The 12414-nt window shown below is 41.5% G+C and overlaps 1 protein-coding gene across 1 annotated transcript in view; it reads left to right on the top strand.

The window, feature by feature from the left end:
• The window catches only part of LRRC1 (leucine rich repeat containing 1), a 127113-nt gene that overhangs the window by 35908 nt on the left and 78791 nt on the right, over positions 1–12414 (top strand). The window contains exon 2 of the mRNA XM_079713489.1: positions 8230–8347. Within this exon, the coding sequence (XP_079569615.1) occupies positions 8230–8347 (118 nt within the window). The remainder of the gene's footprint in view (positions 1–8229; positions 8348–12414) is intronic.

The raw sequence follows: 12414 nt of genomic DNA, 5'->3' as shown, positions 1-12414 counted from the left end.
AGCCAAGACATGGAAGTAACCTATTATAAATGTCCACTGACAGATGAATGGATAAAGAAGATGTGGTACGTATATACAATGGAATATTACTCAGCCATAAAAAAGCATGAAATAGTGCCATTTGCAGCAATGTGGGTGGACCTAGAGATTATCATACTAAGTGAAGTCAGTCAGACAGAGAAAGACAAATACCATATGATATCACTTATATGTGGAATCTAAAAAAATGAGACAATTGTACTTATTTACGAAACAGAAATAGACCCACAGACATAGAAAATAAACCTATGGTTACCAAAGGGGAAAGTGGTGTGGAGGGGAGGGATAAATTAGGAGTTTGGGATTAATAGATACACAGTACTATATATAAAATAGATAACCAACAACGACCTACTGTATAGCACAGAGAGCTATATTCAATATCTTGTAATAACCTATAATGGAAAAGAATCTGAGAAAGAACATATATATATGTGTGTGTATATATATGTAAATATAACTGAATCACTTTGCTGTACACCTGAAACTAACACAACGTTGTAAATCAACTATACTTCAATTTAAAATAAAATGTCTCTGTGTTCCTAGCTTAGTCTTTCTTTACCAAAGGGGATTCCTTCTTTATTGTCTACCAATTCTGTGCATGATTTGACACCTTTATTGAGATGTAATTCACAGGCTATACAATTCCCCCATTTAAAGTGAATGATTCAGTGGTTTTAGTATATTCAGAGGGTTGTGCGGCCATTACCACAATTAATTTTAGAATGTTTTCATCGCCCCAGAAGGAACCCCATACCCATTAGCAGTCATTTCCCGTTTCCTAGGCAACCACTAATCTACTTTCTGTAATTTTATGCGTTTTTAACTGCATGCTTATTGTATTGCGTGTTAATAGGATTTTCATGTTTCTTATGGTACATTGAAGGTATTTTGAAATGCAGTCCTAGTATTTTTAGAACTAAAAACAGCCCTTCGATCATTTAATACTTATTTTTTACACAGGGACACAGAGGACCAGGGAAGTCAAGTGATTCACCTGGGGACATTACCATTTCATCCCTCTTTACTAAAACATACTAGAAAAAGTATCTTATTGATGCTTATTTCATCAATAGTTCTTATTTTTGAGTGTTCGCTGAAACCCTTTCAAATTCAAATTCTGGACATGCGATATGATTATTTGAATTCTCTGCTTTAGCCAGTGGATCTTTTAACTATTCTGTGAATATTTCTTGGGCTTTTCCTTTTATCCCTAACTTTCTCATGTATCAAAAGTCATGTCTTAACCAAAGTTTATTCAGTATATTATTATATTTTCTGTTTAAATTTCCTTTGGAAAAATCATTACTCTGTGATCAACCATAGAATTTTCTGGGATAATCTGTGCAGTTTTTATATGTGTTCTTCTGTAGCACCCCTGAGGCCCCTACCTCATTTTGCGGTAGACCATTTAATCTACCAGATTTCTCCCCTCCCATGCCTCTTTTCAGTGTGATTTTTGCTGCTCTTTACATCTGCCAGTGGAGACTATTTCTCCACTCCCCCGACTATGGACTGAAATGACATGGTGCAAATTTCAAGGTCTTGGCCCCAAGAGTCCTCCCAGACTCTTTGTCCCTTTTGAATGCTACTCAGAGAGCTTCATGTAAGAAGCCACTCAATCGTAAGGGAGAGGAAAGAGACCTGTGGAGAACAGAGGCGCTCCAGCTGGGTGTTGGCACTAATTGCCAGACCATAAGCGTGAGGCCAGGGTGGTCTTCCAGCCCTTCTGACCCTCCGGCTGCTTGTAATTCCATGAGTGAGCTCAGGTGAAAACAGCAGAGGAACTGCCCAGCAAGCCCACAGAAATGTGAGAAATTTCAAAAAATCATGTTGCTTTTGAGTCACTAAGTTCGGGATGGTCTGTTATGCAGCTGTGGCTGACTGATACATGTAGGTGTTAGCACTGTGGTGACGCTGAGATGACTAGAGTATGTGATCCAGGTAAAGTCCTTAGCTCACTGCTGAGCACAGAGAATCCCTCAGTAAAGGTTGACAGCTATATCATAATGGCTACAGAATGATCATTCTAACGTTGTTGTTTTGGTTACTATTGGTCATTTTATTTCTCCTCCTCTTCCAGACATAATGCCATTGCGTTTCCTTATCATTAACTCTGATGAGTTAAAGAATTTGATGTCATGGTGCTAATTGTCTGGTATTTTTTCTTCCTGATTAGTAAGTAGTTTAAAGCTTTAAAAAGACTTTTCTTATTGTGAAATAAAAATATTTCACGTATACTGAAAAGTGCATAAAGCATAAATGTACAGCTTACAGTATATAACAAATTATAAAATGAATACTCGTAACTGCCACTCAGCTTAGAAGGTTTAACATTGGCAGGCCTCCTAATGCCCATTGCATGACCTTCCTGATCATAATGTTTCCCTCACACCTAGAGGTACCCATTAACTTGATTTAATAGTAACCACATCTTTGCCTTTTTTAAAAAATATTTTTTTACCGCCTCTGTATGTATCTCTAACAAAGCAGTTTAGTTTTGGTGATTTTTCAACATTATATAAATGGAATAATACAGTATGCCTTCTTTTGTGTCTGGCTTCATTTGCTGAATATTATTTCTAGATTTCTCCATACTATGACTAAGTGTAAGCTTCCATTTTCATTGCTGTGAAAAATTTTATTACAAGAATATACCTCTGTCAGATCTACTATTGATGGGTATTTGGGTTATTTACAGTTTTGGGCAATTACGAACAATTCTGTCAACCACGTTCTTGTATATATTCTGGAATAGAATATGTGAGAGTTAAAAAAAAATTATATGGTATATACCTAGGAGTAGAATTTCTGGGTAATAAAGTCACAGTTACTTTTTGTAAGTCTCGTAGAAAGGAACATTGCCAGATGATACAAATGATAAATACTGTAACAAGTGTTATTCTCACCTGGAGATTAGAACCATTGCTTTACAACATCTTTACCAAGGAGGTTGACCACAAAGGCAGTTCAGGTCTTTGGGGACAGGAGTAGGGATGTGATGAGAGTTATGTAGGATGGAAAGGGGTCAAATTTAGTTGAAGGGTTAGAAGACCCCCAGAAGGAAGTCTGTGAGTAAATGTGATGTCATGACAGCTCAAACAGTTTTTTCAGGAGTTTAATAACATTCTTTATATTGTCATCCCCCAGGTGAATCTGTAACAGTGGTTCATGTTTTCTCCACCTTATGGGGACATTTGGGCAGTGGGGGACAATTGATCATTGGCCATATAGTGATAGCTATGGACACAGCTCTCTTAGGACTGAGTATTCCTAAGAAGAAGGGAGAGGAACTCATACTATCAAGAGAAGGAAAAAGAATCTTGCCAGAAATGGAGAATGGGAAAAAGAAACATTCTGTTCAACCAGATTAAAGACTCTGTATCTACTAAAAACGATGGTGGCTATAAGAAGACTGTGGTGTAGCAAAGCAAGCCAAGGCAATTTGGGTTTCTTTCCATGTCATTGTACAAAATGTGCTCTAAGTGGGCCAGTGTGCTGTAATCAACATGGTGTGGTTGAAGAATGGTGTCTGTGTACCCCGTCACATGATCACCCTGCTGAGGCATCCTGCCAAGAGGGCTACAGGAATTGTTCCTCATGTGCCCTGGCTCATCTCAGAGAGAAGGCAGAAGAGTTTATAAGCTTGTGGAGTTTTCTTCCATGATGATCTGCGGAAGTTGAAAACTTGAAGGTTTAATCAGTCTTAGTGGCATTGTGTCTATCTTATAGAATGTAGTTAATTTAAAGCATTTGGACACCAAACTAAGATCCCATCAGGATAATGAGGGGAGGATTGAGGAATCACTGTTTTCATTGTGGGATGCTGTCAGATAGGGTTGTTTTTCCATCTGGTATGTGCATCCCCAGTTGAATAAAGTAGTATTTGTGACAGGTTCTTTTTGAGGATGCTTTTAATATGCAGAACAAAACTTAAATTTGCTTGCTTTACATTAGGATTTAAAATTAGGATTAAGATTAAATTAGGATTTCTATTGGACGTTGGGATTTGCAGGTTGTCATTTCCACAGACATAAAACTAGCTTATTATTCACTGTAGATCTAAGTCCTTGGTTGACTTGGTTACTTGTATTATTTCTGGGCGGTCCTTGAATGTATGGATTTGGTGATGGTTTTTGTGCTGTTGCTGTTATGCCTTTCCTGGAAAACAAAGTGAGCTTTTCATGCCTGAGTAAACACATCGATGCATTATTAAACTGTCAGACTCTTTGAACAACTGGCATAAGCTCAGTTATTCAAATGTGACTCTTTTGAATGGCTTTTGTGTCAGCTAATGCTTTAGTATAACCCACATAAAGAAATTTCAATACCTTTCCTTAAGAAATTAAATTTCAGCCCTATGATTAAAGAACTCCAGAGGATTAGTCCTTTTGTTGAGCACGCTCATTGTCATATATAGCTAATTGGTAGCATTCATTTGCTGAGATTCATAGTTCGTTTTATTTTAAAACATCTTTCTTTTTTGTTAAAAAAATAAAGTTGTTCATGCATTTCCCTTGTTGCCTAGCATAACTTTTTTTCCCCCTGTTCCCTCCTCAACATTCACGCGTGCTTTTTTCCATAGAGTACCTGCCATTTTGTCTTCTTTCTAAATTATATTTGCATTGCCAATCTTTTTCAAGTTCTCTGGTCTCTACAGTAATTGTTTTTGTTGTTTGCTTGGTATTGAGTTATTAATAACATGCTAATCATTTCCCTTATTTGACATGCTTTTCATTTGTAGTGATAAGAATGCAAAGACATGTTGTGCACCATAGCTGGTTTTTCTTATTTTCAATTATGTTAGGAGAATAGATGCCCAAAAGTATTGTTATGATGTCAGTGGACTTGAAAAACTTTTTACGTTTTGTGTATTGCCCAACTGGTTGTCAAAGACGATGCCTTCTTTTTGACTGTATAAGTTACAATCCCTTTTACCAAAGGAAAAGAAATGATGTAGCTTATTAAATGTTAGCATCCTTCGCAACTATCATTTGGAGCACCCTGTTATCTTAGTAGAGACTTTTTCCTTTGTAACTTCAATGTCTATTTTTAGCAAGGTAATATATGCAAATAATTTTTAAAAAATCCAGTAAGCCTCTTGCCCTCCCCCTCTCCCACTCCAGTTTCTGGCTTTTGCGAACCCCCAGCTCTGGGATATTTCTATTGATATTAGCTTCCACATTGCTAAATGGTTTGATTTTACTGTTTGATTCCCCCTCCCCCGCCACACACACTTTTTAGTTATTTATTGATTTCCTTCTATGGAAGATGAGTCTTTAGCACTTACAGTTTCTTTCCCATCCTCTCAGTATTGACATAATATAAATTTTGTTTTTGACAGTATATAAATATTAAAATATTATGACTGTATAAGTATTGTTCATAACCAAATTTTATATTTATATTATGACTATATCTTCTTTTACTCTGTATTTTTTCTGGAATTAATAACTCCCTCCTTTTTTACTTGCTTTGTTTTCTCTATTTCAGTTTCTAATTTGTCACCAAATAAATCTTCCTGATACTCCCAAACATGTCAGATAACCCCTCACATGTGTTTTTATTTTTAATTTTTTTTATGGGAGCCCCATATTTTCTTCAGTATAGACAGGTTGCTCTTGGGACCTGCTGCTCGGTTGCCATCTTGGAATTCCTTCACTGTTTTGTCGTTTGTCTCTGTTTGTTGATTCTCTGATTTCTGGATCTCAGATCTTCCTCCTTTTAGGTTTATTGGGTTGACCAAAAAGTTCATTCGGTTTTAAGTGAAAATAAGAGACACATTTTTCATTTTCACCAATAATTTTATTGAACAACATAGTCACTAACCAAATGAACTTTTTGGCCAACCCAATACTTCCACATTTCGATGGATTCTGTTTTTTTGTTTTTTTAATGAATTTGTTTATTTAATTAATTTATTTTTGGCTGCATTGGGTCTTCATTGCTGTGCGTGGGCTTTCTCTAGTTGCGGCGAGTGGGGGCTACTCTTCGTTGTGGTGTGCGGGCTTCTCATTGTGGTGGCTTCTCTTGCTGCAGAGCATGGGCTCTAGGTGCGCAGGCTTCAGTAGTTGTGGTGCGTGGGCTCAGTAGTTGCTCACGGGCTCTAGAGCACAGGCTCAGTAGTTGTGGTGCACGGGCTTAGTTGCCCTGCGGCATGTGGGATCTTCCCGGACCAGGGCTCGAACCCGTGTCCCCTGCGTTGTCAGGAAGATTCTTAACCACTGTGCCACCAGGGAAGTCCCTCGATGGATTCTTGAGAAAGGTCCAAGGAAGATAAATTTTTTGAGACCATGCGTGTCTGAGAATGTCTTTATTCTGTCACATACCTGATTGATAGTTTGGCTGGGTATGTGATTTTAGGTTGGGAATAATGTTTTCTTGGAATTTTGAAGGCATTGCTCCATTGCCTTCTTACTTTCAAGGTTGCTGTTGAGTCCAGCACCATTCTGATTCCCAGTCCTTTGTTATGACCTCCCTTCCCCCTCCAACCCCTTGGTCTCTGGAAGCTTTTAGAATCGTCTTATTTCTGGAGTTATGAACTTTTATAATATTCCTTGGTATCCCTATGTGTTTTGTGTCATTCATTTTATTGTCCACGTGTTGGGCCCTTTCAAACTGGAAACTCATGCTCTGGAGTCCCTGTGTTTTCTTTCTCTTTGGAATACCTATTCATTGGACATAGTACCTTGAGGACTGATCATCTAATTTTCCTATTTTTTTCTGTCCCGTTTCTCCACCTCATTGTCTTTCTTTTCTACTTTCTGAGGGATTTCTGTTAACTTTATTTTTCATCTCTTTTATTGGATTCTTATATTGATGCTGTACTAGTTTTTAATTTCTGAGAGTTTATTCTTTGAAGCTTGCCTCTTATGGCATCATGCTGCTTCACTTCCTCTTATTTCTCTGTGGGTATTAATTATATTTTTTTTGGTTGGTGAAGTTTTTCCTGCTCCCTACATCACATTTGTTTCTTCTGAGATGTGTGTGGGTGCCCACTCTCTTGCATGTAAAGGGCTTTCCTCAAGTGTCTGGAGAACCTTGGCTCTGTTTTAATGAGATCCAGGCACTTGAAGTAAAAAAGGAAAGAATTGAAGCTCTGAGTGCATGGGTGGGGCTTGTAACCTGGGGCTTCCCTATTGTATAATCTGTGTCTGTAAGTCTGTCTGTTTTCCCCCCTGGGAGCCTGGCTGCAGGGAGAAGGGGATGGATCTCAGTGAGCAGGCTCTGACCCCCTCCCCCTGTTTCCAGTTGGGTGCCTCACCCCTGCCCTTAGCTGTGCTTACAGTCAGCTCTTCTGGGGGAAATTTCCAGTCCCTGCCTCGTTGTGCAGGGGAGAGGAGGGGTTATGGGGGCCTAACTGTCTTTATATCCATTTTCAAGCAGTTCTCCTTCCTTCAGAGGTACCTGGACCTAATCTCCTATTGGCTACTCACTCCATAGGCTTAAATTTCAGCTTTGTATCGATTCTTTCATTAGCTGTCATTTAATTTATCTGTTTTCTAGCTTCAAGGATTTTGTTGCATGTCTAGTTTGCTTCTCGTTCCCTCTCATCTTGAATTGTCTTCATGCCTTTATTTCATATTTTTTATATCTATATCCATCTCCCTATAAATTCCTTTAATGCTATTTTAGTACTGTTTTTAAAGGGTGTGGCACAAAAGGCACCTCTGTGTGCCGTGGTTAATGGAAGGAGCCAGTGCAGGCTCTTTTTTAGATTGGCCAAAACTAATTTTTTTCTCCTCCACACATTTCTCCTCCAAATGTTATATATTTTCTGATGCACAGTAATTTCTTTTAAAAATGTTTAAGAAATGTTTTACTCTAATTTTCAAATATCTTTATTTAACATTGCAGATTTCATATCAGGTTCCATAAGTAGAAAATGTGGCCACCTACTGGATAATATAAAGGAGTCATTACTATTTTCATTGAGTTACTTATTCATTGTTAAAAAATTTTAATTTTGAAATAATTGTAGATGGTACACAGAGATGGCCTGTGTACCCAGTTTACCCTGTTGGTGACGTCACCACATGACTTTGGTACGATATCAAAGTCAGGAAATTGACATTGGTGCAATTGTCACTAATTTTTAGAAGACATATTGTTTTAAATTTCATATTGGGCAAAAAGTTTACACTGCAAATAGATGTGAGACCTACATGAAACTATTTTGTCTTTCAGCAATTTTTCCAGCTAGTCAAGTTACGAAAGCTTGGACTTAGCGATAACGAAATTCAGCGGCTCCCTCCAGAAATAGCAAACTTCATGCAGCTGGTGGAACTTGATGTGTCCCGAAATGGTAAGAAAAAATGATTCCACTTGAATTGTTCATTTGTCTCTTCTGATGCTGATGCTTACAATTTTTAGTAAATATGGCTGGATAAAAATTCTTGGAGGAAAGCTACGTATATGTTTTGGGATGAAATTAATGCTGTTATTGAATACTTTAGTCACCTCGTATGTATTTACCCAAAATGTCATGACAGTTTTTAGGCGATAACTTTCTCAAAGTTGGTTCAGTCTGATTCACAGCGGTGGAGCTGCGGACTGGCAAATCCGCAGCTTGCCCCCTTGTTTGATTGGAGGTGACACTGAGGGCTGCTAGTATGGTCATTTGTCCAGATCTCGGGGGACTGCTGTGGCAGGGAAAGCACCCTAGGGAAGGGTTGGTTTCTCCTGGCTATGGCCTGGTTGCCTGGGCTGCTCCCCTGAGAATCTGTCTCCCTGCTGCAGTGAACAGACCTGCTTGCCATCCAGATATTTCTGTCAGTTTCATTCAGTTCTGATTAGGCCCCGGGTAGGTCTGCCCGCTTGAATTATTTGTGTGGCATATTTGTGATTTTATTTTGATTTTCAGATTTCACTGTAATGTTGCTTCCTTTTAAGTGAACGCCCTAGCAGGGTGTTTATATCCTGTTTAACCTTTCACTTTTTTTTTTTTTTTTTTTTTTTTTGTGGTATGCGGGCCTCTCACTGTTGTGGCCTCTCCCGTTGCGGAGCACAGGCTCCGGATGCGTAGGCTCAGCAGCCATGGCTCACGGGCCCAGCCGCTCCGCGGCATATGGGATCCTCCCAGACCGGGGCACGAACCCGTATCCCCTGCATCGGCAGGCGGACTCTCAACCACTGCGCCACCAGGGAGGCCCTAACCTTTCACTTTTAAATGGGTACCCTGGTTTTACCTTGGGTTTTATAGCCCTTAGAGCATTCCCTGGGCAGCCTGGTCCCATGGCTTGTTGGAGCATGTTTGATTAATTACTTCAAGTTAAAGTGGCAGCTCCCAGGGGGTCCTGTCTTTAGTGATGGAATTCAGTCCTTGCAAGAACTCTGGTTTAATGTCCTGAGGATAAGCCCATATGTAATCTATTGTTTATAAAAATGATAATCCTTTTCTGTCTCTCCTATTACACACCCGCTTTGTGTTTTGTTTTGCTTTCCTACAAAAATCTGTAGGTTCCTTCTCAGTGACCCTCAGGTCTGGCTCTTTTAATCTGATGTCCTCTGCAGAAACCCCAAGGCCCGGATAACAGTATTTTCCTGTGGATCATTGTTATAAGGCAGCAGTAATAATCAGTATTTGATTGAAAACATGGTGAAGAAAGAATGATTTTACCCTCCACTTTTTTTTTTTTTTTTTTTTTTTTGTGGTACGTGGGCCTCCCACTGCCGTGGCCTCTCCCGTTGCGGAGCACAGGCTCCGGATGCGCAGGCCCAGCAGCCATGTCTCATGGGCCCAGCCACTCTGTGGCATGCGGGATTTTCCTGGACCGGGGCACGAACCCGTGTCTCCTGCATCGGCAGGCAGACTCCCAACCACTGCACCACCAGGGAAGCCCCTACCCTCCACTTTTTAAATTGCTACCACCTCTCAGATCCCATCCATTGGGAACTGTCTTTAGGCCAACCCATATGCTCTTGATATAGCATCTACCTTTATCATGAGAATTATTTCTTCCCTTGCAGGTGCTAGAAAGAGTGAAAGAATTAGTTTGGGAGGCTTGTTTACAATGGCTTATTTGGCTGCAGGGGGGTCAGCTCTGCTTAAGTAAAAGGGATTTGATGGTAAGGACGGGGTGTGGGGTGGAGCTGACTTGCTAAAAGCATTGCCCCGGAGTCCACATCTGACACCATTTTAGTGGTTTCTTGGCCTCTCTCTTCTGTTTATGGGTGCTGTGTTCTTTGGAACTGGCTTCTGCAGACCCGGTTTGTTGTGGTTTCTCACCATGCACTTCTGGGCCTCTGCCCTTGCTGTGGCATCTGGCTGCCATTTCTAAATGAGGCCTGGTTGACCCAACTCATCTTTTTTAAGCCAACCGTAAGCCATAGCTCCTGGTCACTGGGCACCCTAGGTATTGGCTGCCCTGGTACAGGGGTGGCAAGCAGTACAGAGCGCGGCCCTGCCCTCGTTGCAGAAGTTGTTGATGGGCAGCGTCCCCTCACACTGCAGTGTGGCAGGGGGCGGGCCTCTGAGGCCAGCCTTGCCTCTAAGGCTGTCCTGCGTCGTCTCCCTTACCTAAGGCGTATGTGATTGAAACTGCTTTCTCTTGTCTTAGCGATGATCTCCGTTGTAAAGACTGGCTGGCTATGAACTCTGCAAGGAAGCAGTGCCTTTGAAAAATGGTCGCTGAAATCACACAATCCCAAGAAATCAAATAGTCATTTGGAAATTGGCACTAGGAAGGAAGAGAAGCAGGGGTCCAGACATACTTGAGAAAGAGGAGAAGTATTGGCTTTAGTTATCTGGGAGCAGAGAACGCATAAAGCTTGAAGGTTGCAGTCCTATTATTGACTCTGATGGGAAAAGATGCTCTGTGGGAATTCAGCATCGTCAGCGGCCAGTTTGACCAGATTCCACATCAGCTGTGTCTTTTCAGATATTCAGAGGAAGAAAGAAGGGCTACGTGCCTCTTTCCACGTGTCCATTTCTGCCTTCCAGCATGTTGATAAGAGGAGGTGAGCTTTCACTGTAGTCATGTCAGGTCACACAGTGTTTTATCTCCCTGGGATGCCTACCCTCCTTTTCTCCCCCACCTCATTTTCAACCTCTCCTTCTGCAGGTGTCGGACTTTTGTGACGGATCCTGCAGATCTGCTCCCTTTTAATCAGGCTCTTGTAGAAATGCTGGGGGAGTTAACCTCCCCCTTCGCCTATTGGCAAAGGCTTGCTCTGGCTCGTGTGTGTGGTGGGAATGGGGTGGTGGTGGTGGAGGGGTCTTTCTTTGTGGTTGTGAAAAAACTGCACAGATGACAGAGCAGAACAAGGTCATGGTTTTACAATAACCAACAGGAACGTGGGTCTGGAGCTGCTTCCAGGTCAGGCAAATCTCCCCGTGTCTCCTCTCTCATTCTTTTGGCCCATAAAATCCCATTAATGTGAGTTTCCTAGGCAGCTGAGTAGGTGAATCAAAGTTACAGAGGCTGCAGCCTGAGAGGCAGTGGGAGGACCTGCACTTTGCGTGGATGCAGGTGTTTGTAGGGGTTTGGGGCTCATGTCTGGATCCCTGTGTGTCTTCTGCAGCCCCAGCAGAGAAGGCCCTCTCAGTGATCAGAGGCTGTTCCTACCCAGTCCCTGGGTTGTAGCAGGGCCATGGCCAGCACTGGCCACTGTTGTGGTAGGACCTTTGTTGGCTTCCTCAGTTCCTGATTTTCCAAAGAGTGTCGCTTGCCCATGGAGGAGGGCGGCAAATGAGATGTTGGTGTCAGACCACTCAAGCCCTTTTGGGTCAGTGCTTGTCAAACTTGACCATGCCATGAATTACCATTGGATTTTGTTAAAATGTAGATTCTGATGCAGTAGGTCTGGGGTGGGTCTGGAGATGCTGCATTGCTAAGAAGCTCCCCAGGGATGCCAAACACGCTGAGGAGGAGATCTTAGCCGTCCCCACCCCCCAGCCCTCTTCTAACAGCCCCTCAGCAGCTTCCTGTGGTTTTGAGCCCAGATTCGCTGTTTCTCTTCGTCCCGCACCTGCCCATGTGGAAGGTGGGAAACCTCCAGGATATTCCTGGCTAAAGGGTAAGAGGCTAGAGCTGACTGAAGTTCAAGTTGGCTTTGATTCCAGGAGCAAAATTAAACGTTTCCTAATGTTCCCTGCTCAAGGGAGGGAGATAGTACTACAGACTTCAAGTTAAGGTCTGATGCAGTTTTCTGTGGTGAAGCGCATCCGCTTTCATGCCCGGACTTTTTGTCTGTTTTCTCTGCTCACTGATTCTTAGCTCTTGGAGACAAATGCTTTCTGGATATGTGAGAAGAAGTACTACCCCAGAGTACTATCTCGCTGTCCACAAATCTAGGGCAGACTTTCTTAGTGCATCATGAGTCCTGCCCAGAGGGTTAGTAATTTGAATTTTATAGTCTATGCTGTAATTC

The sequence above is a fragment of the Hyperoodon ampullatus genome (genome assembly GCF_949752795.1).
Source record: "Hyperoodon ampullatus genome assembly, chromosome: 10".
NCBI classification, from domain to species: Eukaryota; Metazoa; Chordata; class Mammalia; order Artiodactyla; family Ziphiidae; genus Hyperoodon; species Hyperoodon ampullatus.
This window is presented reverse-complemented; position numbering and strand designations above follow the sequence as displayed.